This window comes from Epinephelus moara, chromosome 12, assembly GCF_006386435.1.
Source record: "Epinephelus moara isolate mb chromosome 12, YSFRI_EMoa_1.0, whole genome shotgun sequence".
NCBI lineage: Eukaryota > Metazoa > Chordata > Actinopteri > Perciformes > Serranidae > Epinephelus > Epinephelus moara.
The window spans coordinates 35,436,389-35,455,639 of NC_065517.1; the positions used below are offsets into that span (position 1 = coordinate 35,436,389).

Genomic DNA, 19,251 nt, shown 5'->3' on the forward strand with positions numbered 1-19,251 from the left:
GGTGTTGGAGGCACGCCGGAGACCTTCCTGTCCTGCACGCCGTGCGTGTGTGTGCTGTTTAAAAAGCGCACACAGCAGGAGCGTTGTGGCCTGGTTTGCCTTACTAGGACAAGCCAACATGGAGTCATAAGCAGAAGCAGGAGGGTTTATTCAAACTCCCACTTGCCTTTTCAAAAACCCCCAACATCCCAGTTACAGCATGCTCCTGTTGCCTAGCAACCGGCAGGGTCTTGAGAGAGAAGAGAGGCATCATAGATGTGTATGTATATCCACTGCTGAGCGCGAGAGCAAACACTCTGTGCTGCCTCTCCCTCCCCTGTGAGCAGCTCACTCTCTCCACAGCCTCAGTGCCGTGTAATGGAGCCAGTATTACACACCGCCGGTCCTGCCGCTGCTCAGCGTCGTCACCTGATGACACTGCACATGAAGAGAACGCCACGCTCATCAACTTTTATTACTGACACTTCTGTGTGGTAGTGCTGTCTTTATCATGGACCCAGCCCCCCAAAGGTCACGGCAAAATTTCTGCATTCTCTTGTAGTAAATTTGCACTCTTGCAATACTTTTTGCATTGTCTTGAAATAGATTTTTGCATTTCCTCACAGTAGGTTTGCGTTCTCTTGATACATTTTTCATTCTCTTGCGTTGCTTTTACATTATCTTCCAATAAATTCTGCATTCTCACAATTACTTTGCATTCTCCTGTAGTAAATTTTGCACTCTCACAAAACTTTTGCACTCTCTTGAAATACATTTTTGCATCCACTTACAGTACTTTATCTTCTAACAATAAAGTCTGCATTCACAATACTTTCACCACCTCTTGTAATACTCTTGCGTTCTCTTGAAGTAAATTTTGCACTCACAAACTTTTACATTCTCTTGCAATTGACTTTGTTCTCCCAAGTTTTGCATTCTCTTGAAATAAATTCGTGCATCCGCAATACTTTCACAATCACACAATACATTTTGTACTCTCTCGCAAAACTTTTACGATACTTTTTTTCTTCCATTCTGAGCCATGTTTCCACTCAGCAGCTCCCAGCAGAATGCCCCAGTACGCATCATCACATTGAATTTGACTTTGAACTGGGAATTAATTATGCAGATAGAGTACTAATGAACATTACCAAAGCTTATTCATCCACACTGCATGCTTGTGTGCTGCTGTAGGTTACAGATGCAGCAGTTTTCCAAAGGCTTCATTCAGGTGCAAAAGGAGTCGGGACCCTTTTATTACCTGCAACCTTTACGTAGACGTATATGTTATTATATTGTTCTTTATTATATTGCTTTGTTTTTGTACATTTACTTATATTACGTTGTATTTTTTTTTCTACTGATGCTTCCTGTTTGCACTCTCACAAAGGATGAAGTTATCATTTGATTTCTGAAGTTTTCATATTTCATATATTCCGTAACGAAAAGTTTGCCATCAACCGCTGCTGTTTTTTTTTACTTCAGCCATGCAGCCAAATGCTGTAACGTTTATAGTGAAGTTAACGTTATCCAGCTTGTTTCCACAAGCCAGTGTTGCTAATTCTTTTCCGACATAAGTAGCTAGCACTAACTCAAAAGTTTGCTGTAGGTCACCAAATGTTGCCCTATGCTTATTTACATATTGGTGACATCAGTGTGTACTAAATTGCATCAAGGTTAATGGAAGCATTAAAATTTTGGTTAACTGGATTCAACATAAAACTTCTCAGCTCAAGACACTGATACTAGTGCACCACTTTGTTGCCCGTCCAATTCAGAGAGAGGGACATCATGCCAAACTATCTACAACTGAGCTCCTATTCCTGTGATCAGTGTGCGCATCAATGGCACAAGAGCCGTGGACTGCGATTACTCTGGGCAGAGTGCGTAGTTATTAATTACAATACATTTCTCTTTTTTCTGGATGGTCTGAAGAAGTTGCTAAATTTGTCACTGGTTGCTTTTTCGAACTGAAGTTGCTAAGAGGATCAGAAATGGGACTAAATCTAGCAAGGCACTGTCACAAGCACTATCGTTAGCTTACTTTGTATGGCTAACTATATCATTAAAAAGACATTAACAAAACGCTGAGTGACATTCGGCTGTACGTTACGTCCACAGTCGACGTGTAACTTTACGCAAGAGTAGCTACGATGATATGACGATGTTTAATTGGAACCTTAAAGTACTGCAGGACGATGCATCATCTAATACCAGGAAATTAAACAAACCTCGCCCAGACCCTTGTGGGACTCCTTACAGATGATTTTCACAATCAAACCTTAAAAAAATGACATGAGACACGATAAAGTTCATGGTCTTTTATTTGAAAAAAAAAAAAAAAAAAAAAAAAAAAAGACTAGCATGTACAACTTGGAATGAATGTAAACTGAACTCAGATGAACAGTTGCGAAGACTGGTGCGCTGACACTCCTAACAGCGTGCGCTGCGAACACAGTACACCCCTCACTATGCTCTCGTCTGAGTCGAGAAACAGAAGAAGAAAAAGAAAAAGTGAAGGCCAGTGATTCTCTCTTGCAAGAAAAGAGGACAGACACTCCATCTCAGCGAAAACAAAAGAAAAAGAAAAGAAATAATAGAAAGCTCACCGTAAGACTCTTTATGTCCCCCCTCCTTTAAAAAGGGCAGGACGCACAACTACTAAGATGGCCGTCCAAATAACATAACAAAAACAAAAGAACATGCCAAACATTTGAAAATGTATTTTTTGTACATTGTTTTTTTTTTTTTATCTCTTTTTATCTAGCATACAATTAAGTCCCGTTCCACTTTGACGCTTGAGTTAGAACCTGGTTACTCTCTCATCTTCACAGTACAGGGTTCCTCTCCAAATACAAAAAAACTGTACCAAACCAACAAGAGGACAGCTTATAGTGGAATCAGCACGCTCTGGTAGCCCGGAGGAGGGATGAGGGGAGGGCGGGGGGGTTAGTGCTCCGGTCTCAAGCTGCATGCATGAAGAACAGAAAACAGAGAGAGAAAGAAGAGATGGCCAGCCCAGACATTTACCACGAGCAAATGGAACTGGAAGGAGTTCGCCAAATGCTTCTGCTTTAGTCTGAAGGTAGTAGTTACAGGGTTTGTTGTTATTATTGTTACTTGTTAAGTACTGATGCTAAACTGATCTCCGGGGGGAGGGGACAGGATCACTAACCATCATTTTCATGCAGATATTTTTTGTATATTTTTATATTTTTCCTGTGTGGACAGAAGGATATTTTATTTCAACATTCAATTATTTTCTATACAGAAACAGTATGAATAAATGAACATTTTTTTTTTCCAAGAGGTAAGTAAAACATTTTGATTTTTTTTTTTTTTCCTTTTTTTTTCTTCTAAGAGGGGACAGGACGGGGCGGGCAAGCTTCACTTTGCAGTCATCATCTGTACAAACTCTGCAGAGAAAGACAAAGAGAGAGAGAGGACAAAAGACAATGAGGACATGAGGTTTAAGGCTCCGGCTCAGCCTGTTGCCAGCGAGAGCAGTCACCTGCTAAATTGTTAAATGCTTTATTAATTTTTTAATCAACTTGAGCAGGTTCAGAACACACATCCTAATTAGTGTCCCCTTTCCAAACGGCTTCCACGTTCATCTCATTAAACCCATTTGATTAAAAAGCTCTGGCGTTGTGCTTACAGTTGTGGAGATGCACATAAAAACATAAATAAATAAGAGGAGGCTGTCACTGTCTGCCGAGCACATATTCTGTGCGTGGTACAATGCGAGTGTAAAAGTAGGGCACTTTTCAGCCAAAGACTTATGGACTGTTCATAATATATCAACAGCCTTCTAGAAAATGAGCGCAGTCTCTCGTGTAATGTGCCAAGGGAGCGACGATAGGGGGGAGGGAACAGAGAGGCAGCAAGAAAGGAAGAGTGAAAAGGCTCCTGGCGCCCTGATGATAATTCAGAACGATGGCTTTCTCCCATCTCTATTTCAGCAGGCTCCATGTATAGCCCCTATCTAATAACTAATATTATGTGTGGCTGGCTTGTCTTGCAGTCGCCCTCAGAGAAATACACAGCTTGGAAAATGAAGTGCTCTGCTCCCCCCCACGTTTAATAAAAGCTTACACCATGGCCTAGAAACTAAAGCTATTTGTGCACCGTGACATTTTAGCATGCGCTCCCTTCACAACCCTCTGTCTTTTACCTTCGTAGTTGACCTGTCCGTCTCCATCGATGTCTGCTTCTCTGATCATCTCGTCCACCTCCTCGTCCGTTAGCTTCTCTCCCAGGTTCGTCATGACGTGACGGAGCTCTGCGGCGCTGATGTAGCCATTGCCGTCCTGGAAACATGTGGCATGGGATCAAACGTGTGAAACAGGGAAAGTCCCACAGGCTAACCAGTGATGGGGGAATTGATAAATAAGAAGACATGATGACAGGTGTGAAGCAGGCAGGAAGTCAGAAACTCCCACTAGCCTGGCCTGGCTAAACTTTCTCACCTGTGAGTCATCGTTTAAAAAGACTCTCAGATGACGACATAAACGGAAGGTAAAAATAAAACTGGTTAATAAAAGCTTTATTTACCTTGTCAAATACCCGGAAAGCCTCACGGATCTCCTCCTCGCTGTCTGTGTCCTTCATTTTTCTGGCCATCATGGTCAGAAACTCAGGGAAGTCGATGGTTCCATTACCTGGAAGCGGTGATCAATGAGGAACATTTAATCAGCAAATATTGCAATTACTTAAAAGCAAACTCAGATAAGTCGAGATAATGTGACCCGGCATTTAGCTGATGAAAAGCAACTGACTGGAAATATTCAGAGCCGACGACTGGACCACTTAATATTCATTTAGTCCGGTCGTCCTGGTTTACTTCATCCTATGGGCCATAACTTTACTACAGAGGCGTTCCTCGTAGCAGAGACTCCTGAACGAGTGTTCATCGTTCAGGAGGCTTTAACCGGGAGCCCAATTATCCACAGAGGTCTCTTCTTCTCCAAAACAAACAGACCAGGTGATTTAAACCACAATAAACACTGAATTCATCACTTTCATGTTAAAATTCAGTGTTTTTCGGATGCTGTTTGGTACAGCAGGTGCTGGAGCCGAGCTGCGGCTTATGTTTGCTCAGCTTGTTTCTCTGATAACTTCAGGAAACAAATAGTAAAAATAACAAAGATCTAAAAAGTGTATAGTAAAAATGTGGCTTAAAACTTTTAAAAAGTCAAGGACAACCACAACCCTGATGCATGCACCAAGAGGACATGATGCCAATGACAGGCAACGGTGGAAAAAAATGACATGCAAGGTGTCTTTGATGAAACAAAGATGAACATTGTTGGAAACATTTGGGATCATTTAAGTTCACAGCTCATCTAAATATAAAACATTGGTTGAATCACACCCCACCCTTAGGCACTCTATGGGGCAAACAAAACCCCAACAGTGACCCAAAATAACCATATAAACGCCTTTAAAACACTCAAATCCGTGGGATTTATTACAAATAAAACAAGACAACAAGACAACAAAAATCCCGGGCTGAGAGGCAGCAGGACCAGCAGTCCCCACACCACAGGCCTCTTGTACAGGCAAGTATAAAGTAAAACCACAGTAATAGATTCAATTGTAGGTTTGAAGATTCATAACATTAGACATGTGGATTTGATCGCAGAAAAGCTTGGATCATTTTGAGAAAAACAAATTAAAAGATGGATGAATGACATTAGGTAAAACAGTTGTGGCAATTACAACCTCACATATTCAAATGTAAGACTATTTACTGACTTTAAAGGCCTGATATTTACCAAATTTAAGACTTTTTAAGGACCTGCACACGTCCTGCTTTAATGTGCACCTTCCTTCCTGTGTTAAACACCGCTACCGCAGGCTGAGAGGAGGAGGTGGGGTTGGGATGTATGGGTGTAAGTGACTCTGTGTGTGTTTCCCTTTCTTCCTCAGGGAAGCCCCGGGAAGATGCTGCATATGTTATACACAGCGCAGCAGGATTGCTGGGGGACCCGAGCCAGTCATCCATAATGTAGACATATAGTATACTGTGCAGCGAGGCCTTCAAGGAGCCTCGGTAAATCAAAGACTTGTCTCTACTGGTGTCAGAAACAGCAGCTGGAGGGGAGGAGAGGAGGCCGAAAAAAGGGTGGGGAGCTTCAGTCCAGATACTACATACTATAGGTCCACTATTATCTGTCCTTAAGGGACTGTTCTTTACTTATCAGATAAGGGAGGTGGCCTTCCCTCCCTCCAGCATAAATTAGTTACCCTTTGATGTTTGAAAGTTAAAAGTTGAAGTTGAAATCCTGGAGTTGATAAAAGCACATTTTTTCACTCTTGTCGTGCATGCTGGTTAGTTTGTGCAAATGGGGTTTTTGGCAACATTTTAAAAAGACGTCGAATAAACTAGGATTTACGAGCAGACAAGTACATTCCTCGCCCTCTAGCTACATGACTCAACCGCCATAACCTACACGTCAGTCCACATTCAGCCCCCTTCGCTCCTTGGCCTGGAAGAGGAAGTCCCAAAAAAACTGCTAAGTTAGCAATTAGCTAGCTATGAAGTAGTATGTTTTTAAAAAAGGTGGTAAAGGCTAGGGTAATGGGAAGGCTACATCTGATAACTTATGCTAACTTGGCATTTAGCTAGCTATTAAGTTTTACATTCTAAGACAGGTGGTTAGGGTTAGGGTAAAGCTACATCTTGTTACTTATGCTGATGCTAACTTAGCAATTAGCTAGCTATGGAGTTTTATGTTATAAGAGCGACGATTAAGTTTAGGGCAAGGGTCATGGGAAGGCTATATCGACTACTTATGCTAACTTAGCAATTAGCTAGCTCTGAGGTATTACATTATAAGAGAGGTAGTTAAGGTTCGGGCAAAGCTACGTTTTGTTACTTATGCTAATGCTGAGTTAGCAATTTGTTAGCTATGAGGTATTATGTTGAAAGAGATGTGGTTAAGGTTCGGGCAAAGCTACAGCTCATTACCTATGCTAATGCTAGGTTAGCAATTAGCTAGCTATGGGGTATTACGTTAAAAGAGAGGTGGGTAGCTATCACCTTGAGGTGTTTGTCTTGTACTCGTGGTGGGCGTGGTTTACAGGGGCGTGTTGTGTGCGGTACAAACAGATTGTGTCTGCAGCTACATGTCTGATGGAAACATTCATCCTATGAACATAACACTTTATTTCTTTTATTGGTTTAACTCAGGTGTACTTTAAATTTCACTAGTTTATTGGTTTATCTATTATTTTATTATTCAATTTTAACATTTTTCATCAGTTCTGAGTCACATGTCTTAGTATCTTTTATTGGTTTATTCTTAATTTTTATTATTTCATGAGGTTTTGTTCCTAGTTTTGTTAAATCTGACTTTTATGGTCAGTTTCTGGCTTTATTTTGAGCCTCGCACTTTGTGCAGCAAACTGTGCCTCCACCTGGAATTGAATGTGCTGTATAAATAAAGTTTTGCTTGCTGCTGTGCTGGTGCCGCATGTATGCGTGCGGTAGGATCAATATCCATGTTACTGTTGTCAAGACAGGATTACCAGGGGATCAGACCCTCCTGACAGAGGAAGGATCTATGAGGAACTCAGCAGCTCACCGACCGCAACCACAGCAGGGAGGACGGGAGGGCTGGCGGTGACTCTAATGGCGGTGAGCGGTGCTTTCATGCAGACCTGGAGATGATGGGAGACGGCGTGGCGGTGTATTATAATTAAAAACTGACACAAAAAAATGTCAGGGGATTGAGGAGAAGGTCAGGGACACCGAGGGCACAGCACCCGGGAGGATTAGCCCTGGGGTGGGACGGATGGGGTGGAGGGATTGTACGCAGATTAACCAATGACAGAGCACGCCTCAGAGAGCGGGATACAGAGAGAATAAGAGAATAGATGTATGTGTATGTGTGTGGAAAGAAAAGGGATGCAGCAGTAATGTGATGGGGCAGATGGTGATCTCATAGCCTGGGGTAACAATCTAAGGACCTGTTATCTAACACACAGAGACAGCCAGCAGCACCGAGGGAACACATGCTGCCACTGGGGGTTGGGAGGAAGGCTGATGGAGGGGGGGGCTGTCCCAGTCCTGGAGGAGGGACGGACTGGAAAACCATCATCTGAGGGGGGACAATGAGTGAAGAAGCGAGGCAGCCCTCAAGTGATATCTGCTCAACTGCACCTCCAGCCAGCTGCTGCGGTGGAGGGAGGGAAGGAGGGATGAAGATCGGGAGGAAGGCAGGCGGGATGAGAGAGAAAATGGTGGGAGGAAAAGAGAGAGAAAAACGAGAGGGAGGGAGAGAGTGGGTGGCAGAGAGGGAGATGGAGATGAGGGAGCTGTGAAGAGGAGAGAATATAAGGAGTGAACCGAGTGGGAGATGGTGCGATTACACATAAGAGGTGCTGACGCAAACTATAGAAGGCTGAGGCATCTCGCTGTGTGTGTGTGGTCATCGCTTTTTTCCTGCATCATAAAGCCAACTTCCATCCCAGAGATGAGACAGAGATGTCGGGTTGTGTAATGATGACGAGTGATGCGCTGTGACTAAAGCTAATATTTAATATCTTTTACATATTTCAGCTCAGCCTGGTCGGGAACATGGAAGCCCCTGCGTCGTCTCACTCAGGTGTGGTTAGCTGGTTGTGAGATAAACAGCAGCGTTTCCATCCGATACTGTAACACACACTGTTCATAAACTGCGTCTCGGCTTTTACAATCCAATCGCCAGCAGCTTTCCGTTCCATCCTCCCCTCCATTCATTGTAATTCTTTGCCACAGCCTCCTTGTTTGGTAAATAAAGCTGATTTTCAATGGGCCGGCTGACATCCCATGGCTGCCGATGTGGGTACTGGATGTGCAGAGCGCAGAGAGGCCTTATGTAACCACTTTTATTTTCCATTACTAGCTTCATTGCTGTCTGACCTAGATTGCATCAGCCAAGGGAGGCAGAGGCAGAACAAGGGGATGTTAGTGATGGTGTGTGTGTGTGTGTGTGTGTGTGTGTGTGTGTGTGTACTTGCTCCTGGGTGTAACTGAGGGGGAGGGCGCTGAGGATGGTGGGAGGACGTATCAATAAAGGGGCAGCCAAACTGCGGTGCGATTGATTTCTCCTGATCAATGCAGTCCCATTTACAAAATCCTATAAGCTGACAGAGCAGCGCTCGGGTGAAGGCTCAGGCTCACTGACAGCTAACATCCTCGACTCTGCTGCCCAAGGACGGTCAGTCTGGGAGCTACTAGCCAACTTCGCCGACTCCTCTGTCTCTAGTTTTGTGTCTTTAATTCTCTGTCGATCACAGAGTCTTTAGAAGACGCTGCAGTGGAGGATAACGACTCGGTGAAACTCTGTTAATGAGGTGACTTAGGGTTGAGATGTGATGATGTGTGATGTGACGTTACAGACCAGCAGGGCCCAACAGTAAGGATCGCCCGATTGCCTGTGGCAAGTAAAATGCCACGTCGGACTAGTAAATCTAGCAGCTTACTTGCCTGATCGGGCCAAGTTGTAAAAAAAGAATTGCATCATTTTTTCAGAGCTGACTATGGAAATAGCGAAGGAGTGTGCCATCTCACTTTATTCTCATTAGGACTAAGTGGAATACTTGAGTATTCTGTACAGATAAGGTACTTTTACTCAAATCTTCATTTGAGTAGCTGTGTTCAATCTATTACTCTTGTGATTTAAAATGATCTAAAGCTCAATTCTGAGGCTGTTCTGTAAATATTTTTGTCAGAAATAATGAATGAAGCAACTTCTGATCAACCCACATCAATTTCAGGTTTAAAATAACAACTTCCTGTTAAGTCCCACCCACTTAGAAGTTAAAGCCCACAAACTTCCCGACTAAACTTCACCCTTTCCGAGTGCATGCATGGATACAGATCATTTAGTTGGTTGAACAGTGGGGCTGCAAAGGTGTAGTGGTTTTAATATATATCATGATATAAAAATTGATGGTTATCGTACCGTGTACTGAACGGAGAATCTCAACTTTATTTTAGTTATCTACAAAAGGGAGACTTTTTACGTAAAGAAAATGGTTTCCAGTAGGGCTAAACATTTAGTAATACAGTAATAAAACATTTATTCAACCAAAAATAACCCTTCTCTTTTTATTCCTTTACAGGTCATTTTGACTTTTAATAATAATAATTCTGTCATACCATATGATACAAACCTGTCAAACAGATACAGATAACGTACGTGTGCGTGCTAATCCCTACTTCTCATCTCGTTTGAGAGTTGCACACATGCTGCACCAATCAGGCACTTGTGAGAAAATAATTGCGGGTAAAGAGAAAGTTTATTTTATCAATGTCTTTTAATTGTCTTATTTTGTTGTCCTGCTTTTATTCCAATGTTTTTATCGTAACATACTCGTTTCTGGTGTGATCTCACTTAATCCATCTGCCTTGCAAGGTAATTTCTATAAACAGATATCTGCATATGTTCGCAAAATCTGTGGGCAAAGGAAAGATTTTGGTGTCTGAAGTCCTTCCGTTTGTAGGCTGTTTGTAGTCCAAGTAGTGCCGACCAATCACTGCAGGTAAACAGTTGGTGTGGAGAATCAGAATGCCGAAATGCAAACTCAGAACTCGTGAGCCTCAGTTGATGAGTTAGTTTTATATGAGCTTTACATTTCTGCATTGATCTGCAAATATCTATGATGAAGTCTTGGCTCAGATATCCGCTGGCTACAACGGATCAGCCAAAAATACTGGACTCTGATTTGGGCAAACATGGAGGAAGAAAGTTAAGCTGTAAATACAGAAAGCTGAAACACTTGAAATTATTGTTCTCACGTAGATTAAAGTTTCCATTTAGAGAGATTTTTTATTGTTTTTATTTCTATTGTTTTGAGTTTGTATGGAAGTTCCACATGAAAGAAGAAAATAATAAAATGTGATGAAGTACAGCGTTAAACCTTTTCTCAACTGGATTTACAGAGAAAATACTGCATCCTGACATAAACTGTTACTGTTATATAAAATCACATAAAGCGTGTCAGAAGATTTTGGCCGTATCGCCCACCTCTGAGATGAAGAGAAGAATCTGTCTGAGTTGTGGCACTCAGCGTGGGGCGCTAACACTGACAGTCTTTTGACACTTGGCTCGCTCTACTCACCAGCACTGTGAGCACCTCCTGCGCATCTATATCCCTGACATTGTCAACTCTGATGGAACTGAACACACAGTGACTAAACTGCTGACACAGAGAGACACGTCATCTGAAAATAAAGCTGGCCAGACAGTTGGCTCGGACAGTTGGTTGACAGTTGGTAAAAAAAAAGGGAGGGAGGTGGGCAACAACACCGCTGATGTGCTCCGAGACGGGGCCGTAATGGATGCTGTTTAATCCCTCATGCAGTTGTACCAGAGGTTTTACCACTGGAGTTGTGCAACAAAATGGTGACGTGAAATTACGGTTCTTTCCCCAAATGACTGAAATTAATGGATAAATCTCTCAAAGAACTGTGGCACCAAAATTGGAATTTTACTGTAAGTCATTTCGCTGATTAAAAACGGGGGTGTGAACAGGAAAGGATCAGTTAAACTGCTGGTGGGAACAGAATGGCATCACCTTATTAACCTAAATATTAAAATCCTTCCTACTCGCTCACAGTAGACTTTGTAAAATGTGAGCACAATTAACAATTTAACTGCTGATTGTCCATCTTTTAAATACATTATCCAAGTAAATTAAGTCAAAAATGTACACATTTTACTTTGCTGGATTGAAAATTATTCACAAAATAAATGTTAATTCCTGCTAGTATCCCATGATGAGGTAGTCCACTCCTCCAGTCCAAAATTATGACCAATCTCAAGATTTAATAAGTGTTAGATGAGGTCTATAGTGTGAAACCTACTAATATTAACTGTTAAATCAATGTGTTTGTAGAATAAGATACTTCTGATTCTACAGCTCTTCAAACTTCATCATTTAGGACCAATTAAGAGGAATTTACTCGCTCTATATGGCATCTGGTAAGACCTAGCCAAGATAACAATAATTACCTCAATATAATTTTCCTGGATAGAAATATAAGCAAAGTAGTAGTAGTAGAAGAAGATGACACCAGCCAGCAAGATAATGCGTAGACTACAGTAATGTTATAACATAACGTAACAACAAAGTTCAACACGCTCATAAAGTTTTTTTTAGTGTGATTATTATGACCATGGATAACAGCCCTGGACTACCCCACAACTGAATTCACCATATGGCGTTAGCTAAAGTAGCTGTATGGGGAGTTTACTCATCTAATGCTAATGGTTAGTTATCGTTACGTTAGCTTACGTGACTTGTGGCTAAAGCCATTTCATTAGAATGAAATGACAACATAAACAGATACAAAATAAATAAAACTTTAATTAGGGCTGGGTAATAAAACAATTATTAGCAATATAGTTTTCCTTGACAGAAACATAATGAATTTCCAATAAATTGTTGTCGTTACAACGCTCACAATCTCCTAAAGTTAGTTTTAGTATGATTGTTTTGACCATGTATAACAGTGCTGGGCTACACCAGGACTGAATTCGCCAAGCAATGTTAGCTACAGTAGCTGTGGGTAGTTTTAAACCGTCTATGAAAAGTTTGACACGCTGTTGACCAGAATTAAGATGTCTAAAGTTGTCAATTTGTTGTGTTATTTATTGACATTATTTTGATTCTGAATCTACCCCAGATTTGAGAAATATCCCACTGTTTGGTCAATGTTTGTCAAGTTCTGACAACAGTTTACACCAAAATTAATGGTTCAATTTCTTCAACTTTCACTCGGGAGCAAAAATCAGCCTTTAAACTTGAAAGATATAATGATTTGACATTTATCATAATAATTATCTATATCAACTGATATGAACATTTTTATCGGTGCAACATTTTGGGCCATATCACCCAGCCCTAGTTCACATAAAACTGATTTATTACATACTAGGGATGCACCGATTTTATCGTCCGAACATTGGTATCAGCAGATATTCGCCTTGTTGGCTGCCATCAGCCTATCAGCAAATAAGATAACATTCTACTATGGCAATGGCCAGTGTTCTTCTTTTGTGTTTGTGTCACATCAATTTTGCGCTGGCCAAATAGCAGAGCTTGGACGAACATCCCAGGGACAACAGAAGACGTGCTTGGGACAAACAGAGATTTTCCCCGAGACACCGTCAGGATGAAAGGAGGCAATAAACACACCCTGTTGTTTTCCTGATAATACTTCTCTGTGAACAACAACTCCATTTTGGTACTGGTAGGAGAAGAGCTAGTTAACGTTAGCTGTTAGCAGCCGGTGGTGGAACTAACAGCTAAAAGAGGTTCCACTGAGCTACATAATGATATGTTCATGCTCCATTCAGTAAAAAGGAGTATTTGTTGAAGGTAAATTATAACATTGTCATGATGTGTCCAAATGTTATCTTGTTTTTAGTAAGAAATTTTAAATAAATACAGCTGTTTGGTGGTGAATTCATTGTTTTCACAGCAATAGATATTAGAGAGGGAATTATGATTTATTATACATAGCAAAACGGCTTTTGAGGCAGTTTTTTGTGTAAGAAGGTTATATTAAGTTTTGTTTCATAAATTTGAATTAGTGCTCATTCAAAGATGGTGTGATAAAGGGCTGAATGACTTTAAAACAGTTTATTTTTTCATAATCAAGATTTCATTGTTTCCCTGGCACAAAAGGGGGAATGAATAAAAACAAAAACAAAATAAACAAAAAAAAAAATCAGTATTGGTCAAATTATCATTTCAAACATTGGTATCTGCCGAGAATTTCACAATCGGTGCATCCCTATCACTGACATATTAGTAATGAGTAACTCACAGGTGTTAGTATCATGGGTAAATCATGTATGTATACTGACCGTCAGCGTCCACCTCATTGATCATGTCCTGCAGCTCAGCCTCTGTGGGGTTCTGGCCCAGCGACCTCATGACGGTGCCGAGCTCTTTGGTGGTAATGGTGCCATCACCATCCTTGTCGAATAAGGAGAAAGCCTCCTTGAACTCTGCAGGGGTGGAGGTGAGACGGAAAGGTTAGATTACTGTTGCTGTGCAGTTGCAGAAACAGGTTATGTTAGGATGTTAGGTCGGGAAGGTTAATCCATCCCTTGTGACTGGAGGGGCTGCGTTAAATAAGTTCATGCTCGTCTGTAAATTAGCCCACATGAGAGCGGATAGAAGTGATGCTGTTAAATGTGCTGAAACCTCACAGGGATCCTATCTTACACTGCGGAAGAAAAACAGAGAATGCTGCAGAATATTGGGAGCTGAGAAACCAGATTTTATTGTAGGAACTTGTCTGCAGCAGCTTGTACGAGCACGCTCCTAAACTACGGGCCATAAAATCCCGTCCAGGGAGGTGCAGGCAGTGCTGAGCATTAGCCTTGAAGCTTTAGCACAAGCTAATTAGCCACAGAGGGGGCTTGACTGAGGAGAAATTGCGCAGCATCCAGTTTTAGTACAAAGGCCACATCATTTATTTATCGAGAATATCAAGGTGCCTTGGTGATTGAGACTACTCATAAGCTCGCCTTGAAAACTGTCTATTCATTGTGGCTTCATGGGTTTTAATCCTGACTCATGACACGCTGTAAATTCTTCTTCCCCTCATTTCCTGTTCATTTCGAAAAGCTAATGATCTACCGAGGGAGAGCGGCTGCCAAATCCTTCAACGTTCTGTTTCATTACGTACTCTCTCTCTTTAAGTGGCGTGGAGGCAACCAGAACTGCTAATGAGAGATATTACCTTCATCATGTGACGGGGGGGTTTATTGAATAACACAGTGTGCAGCCAGTAAACACATGAAGAAAGGACTCAGTTACAAGGAGGAGAAAAGGTCTTTGAGTTCCTACCTGCAATCTGCTCCTCTGTTAGTTGGTCAGCCTGCGGTTGGAAAAAAAAAGAGGAGGAGGGAGAGGGTTACAAACAATGAAGTTTCTCAACAACCCAAAATTCCAAGTCCCCAACTGTTGCGTCATGACATTCCTCATCGTCCCCACCCGCCAACCACCAACACTGGCCACAGTGTTCAGGGGTCTGTTGGCCTCGGCGCTCGGCTGTCACCAGAGGCCTCAGCTGGAATCTGCTCACAGGACTGCCAAGATTTACCCACAACAATACCCCAAATTAACTGCGAGCCCCATTAAAGCTCTGGGGACCACAGCGTCAATCTGTCTGAGGAATTGTTTCAATATTTGTAGCTCAAGTCTTCCTTTATATTTCTTTTTGAAAGGGTGTTTTCTGCTCTCAGCAGAATCACGCCATGCTAAATTGATTTTGTCCCTGTAAAAGTCCATCCTGACTCCAGTTACAGAAATACTTCACCCACAGAATGAACGCTTGTGTATCGATTACTCGCTGCGTGTTTTGCTTAATTTGTGGAGAGAACTTTGTTTTTCTTGCATGCCACCACAGAGCACAGAGAATCCAATAAAGGCCAAAATTCCTGATGAATTGAAGTAATCGGGGTCCACATTTAACAACAGCAAAATTCTATCAAAACACCCCTATACAAACGCTCACAAAACTCATGCAGGAAAGTCTCACTTAACCAGGCGTATGACCAGTACTTCCTTCCCACATTAAAAACCTTAATACTTGAGTGTGGCTTTCAGAGCATAGGTGAGTTTTACTTTCAGTTCAGTTTAAGATTGTAATGTTTTAGTGAAAATACATGTTTTTGAAGTACTAAGCATACGACTATTATTGAACTTTGAGAGGTTGTATTTGTTTGATAGACTGCTACAAAGCTACCTCGTTGAGAACTTTTCAGTGTTGTCACAATACTAGAATTTCTAACTTTGATACAAGACCTTAAATATTCGATACCATGGGGAAAGTCTGACATTGATTTATTTTCATTAAAAGATAAATATAAAGGCTTCAACATGATTAGAGCTGCGACGATTAATCAGTTACTTTTGTAACTATTAAATTAATTGGCAACTAATCTGATAATCCGTTCATCGGTTCAAGTAAATTTTCAAGAAAAAAAGTCAACATTGTCTGATTCCACCTTCTTAAATCAAGGTTCCAACGGTCATGGAAAACCTGGAAAAGTCATGGAATGTGCAAAAATCATTGAAGGTTTTGGAAAAGTCATGGAATTTTGTGCTGTGTAATTAAACTGTTACAGTAATCTTCAATGGATACATTTCTAAATTTATTCTCCTTGTGTTGCGTCTCTTCCTTCATGTGGCCGCTAGCTTAAATTATGTTTGAAGAGTTTGAATCTGATATCTTTGAAAAATGCAGGGCAAGAGGGGCAAGAGAAAAATTAATATGGATCCTTAAAAAGTCATGAAAAAGTTTTCAATTTTGTCTATTAAAATGCTTGGGAACCCAGTTAAATGTGAATATTTTCTAGTTTTTTTCCTCCTCTACGTCAATAAACATAATATCTTTGGGTTGTGGACACAACAAAACATTTGAGAACGTCATCTTGGGCTTTGGGAAACACTGATAGAAGTTGTTCACCATTTCCTGATGTTTTATAGACCAAAAAACTAATCAACTATCGTATCTGATAGGGATGAGCGGTACACCATTATCTGTATCTGTTTAACCAACTAAATGATCTGTATCTGTATCTGCACTGAGAATGGGCGGAGTTTTAACTGGAAATGGGTGGGACTTAACCAGAAGTTATCTTAAGCCTGAAGTTTATATGGGTTGATCTGAAGTTGCTGTATTCATTATTTACAAGAAAACTATTTACAAAGGAGCCTCAGGATCATTTTGGATCAAGACAGTAAGATAATAAACTCATTTACCCAAATGAGGATTCCCTCATCACAGGTGCGGATATTGACTAAATTTACTGGGATACTACTTGTACTCGTAAAAATAAGTTCATTATCTGTAGGGGATACTTGTTTCATTCAAGTATTCAGCTAAACCCTGGTATGGGGGCCTCTTGTGATTTCCACCCCTGATATATGTATCGATTTTTTTACAACGCCACCACAAACACACCGCACGCAATTAAATTAACCTGTTCAAAAAGTTTGCTACACCATGGCGGTCCACACATGAGGGACTGCTGTAATAAAAAGGATGAAGTGCTGTCTCCAGACCAAGAGAGAATGTTTAGGCGGGGTTGTTTCAGGACATATCAGCAGCATGCAGTGTTTTCTATGGTCGTACCAACGGGAGAAAACAGGCCTGCTGCTGGGTTGGCGCACATCCTCCCAGCCTGTTCCCTCGGCTCGCTGCGGCTGTGTGATGGCTGATAGTGACTCACACATGCTTTAAATGGTTTGCAGGCGAGCATCCATCCGCTGCCAGGCCCTCTACATAGAGGGATCAGGCGTCTTTGTGAAGGAGCTACTGGTTCGGCTGTAAAGTGTGAAGACTGAGGCGCCAATACCTCCAACAGGTACCCTCCCATCCCTGCGTTTCTTTAATTATTATTGTTACCAGACCACACTGACATCATTGTGTTTGGCAAAACACACACAGATAAACAAAAGCAGTCATGTTGCAAACACACAGCGTCCCTTTTAAAGGCATTCTCCCTCAAAACCAATACTTTCCATCCCTGTGCTTCCTGAGAATTACTCAGAGTAACCGTTTCTGCCTCAAAGCAAATTCCTCCGGCCCATCGGTGTGTTTACGTGTTTGGACGAGCAATCAAGCTGCGGACGCTGCCAAGCAAACATCCCATAACAAAGTCACCCTTAAATCCCAGGCCTGGGGAAACAGGAGCCTCGTAAAGTCCATGTTTGGAGGTGGAGCTGTTTTAATTTGTAAATCAAGCCTGTAAATTAAGTTTGTTGCATAAGGAGGAGATTTGGTTAGACTGATGACACACTGCGAGCTGACCTTTAACTTCACAAAAACTTGAGCAGCAGCAGCAGCAGCCACAGGACGCATCGATCCCGCCGGCGGAGGGGTTTCATGATAACATCGCTCATACAATTAGCTGACATGATTCAATGTTCTCCCTCCCTGCGCCCTCTTCCTGTCTCCATTTCCATCTGCAAGAAATGGAAATGTCACGAGTAGACTTGCACCGATTAATCGGCAGTGCTCAGAATTGGGCCAGTTTTCACGTGATTGGCCGTGACCTGTGACCGTCAGTCTAAAATATGCTGACTTAAAACGCTGGCCAAATTTCGGCCGCGCCGCATGATTGATATCGTGTAACATCAGCAGCGCACAATCGGAAATCGGTATCGGCCCAAAAACAGCGATGCTAACGTGCCACCCAGCGTGTGTATCTGGTGCCATCGTTAAGATATCTGTTTCTCACTCTTTCTCTGTTGATGGCGTCCTATCCTCCCTTTAGTCACCCTCTTTGTCATGATGCGTCGCTCCCGCTGTCTCTTTCTGTCCCCTGCTGTCTCTCTAAGTGGACTGGGTGTGGGGTTTGGTGACTCAGTGCTATGGATCCTCCCCTGGCTTAGGCCCAAGCTGTCGGGGCCTCACGGTGCTGCTGCACCACCAGGCCCACCACCGGTCCATCCCTTCCCTTTCTCCCCTTTTTCCTCCTTCTTTCCTCTTTGGATTTCCGCCAATACCAACTCCTCCTCCTCCTCCTTCTCCAGACCTTTCCCCTCTGCATGTTTCTGTCTCTGCATGTGCCATACTGTTCAGAGGAAACTCCCCATGATTCACCATCCACAGCGTCCTATGGACCGGGGCGTTCACTGCCAGGCTCTGACAGCTTGTAGAGGAATAGGAGTGTTTGGGTGGGGATGGGTGAGGAGTGGGGGGGGGGGCTCTGCTGGCAGCAGTTTGCTGGCATGAGTGGGTCAACCACTCCCACTGTTGCCCGGGCAGCCGGCCCCAGCAATGCGCTCCAAACAGGACTGTGGGAGGCAGGAGGCCGTTCACTGGGCCAGCGAGGAATATCTTGTGCTCTTGGTTGATGTCATATTACCCTTATACAAACATACTGCATTGCTCACTGTTCACACTCCGTTTAATTTGATAGGGGATGCAAAATGGCGTAAGAGAACGCCGGTGATGATCTTCATTTTTATCAACGCTGTAGGCACTTTTCAAACAGCTGATGAGCCGAAGAGTTCCTGAAGTATCTTCTCTATACGTGAGCGATGCACGGGCAGCTGACAGATGGGCGTGACACACATACACACGTCCATTCATCCCAACACGAGCACAAACACAAAGAGCGAGTGTGGCGCACACACTTGTTTTCTAAAGCAGCACAGAGCTGCACAGAGCACTGTACGCCTCCTCTCTTTGAGGCCGGACAAAAGGCAGCGAGGCCCCGGGGCCGGGCTGTGTCTGCAGGGGAGGGGGGG

The 19,251-nt window shown here is 42.4% G+C and overlaps 1 protein-coding gene across 1 annotated transcript in view; it reads right to left on the minus strand.

Annotated features, from left to right (window-relative positions):
• Positions 1–2,714: 2,714 nt before the first annotated feature.
• Positions 2,715–19,251, minus strand: part of LOC126398588 (calmodulin-1) — an 18,521-nt gene continuing 1,984 nt past the window's right edge. The window contains exons 2-6 of the mRNA XM_050058048.1: positions 14,836–14,866; positions 13,845–13,988; positions 4,534–4,640; positions 4,154–4,289; positions 2,715–3,395 (exon numbers count right to left, since the gene is read on the minus strand). Coding sequence (XP_049914005.1) covers positions 3,367–3,395; positions 4,154–4,289; positions 4,534–4,640; positions 13,845–13,988; positions 14,836–14,866 — 447 coding nt within the window. The 3' untranslated portion in view covers positions 2,715–3,366. The remainder of the gene's footprint in view (positions 3,396–4,153; positions 4,290–4,533; positions 4,641–13,844; positions 13,989–14,835; positions 14,867–19,251) is intronic.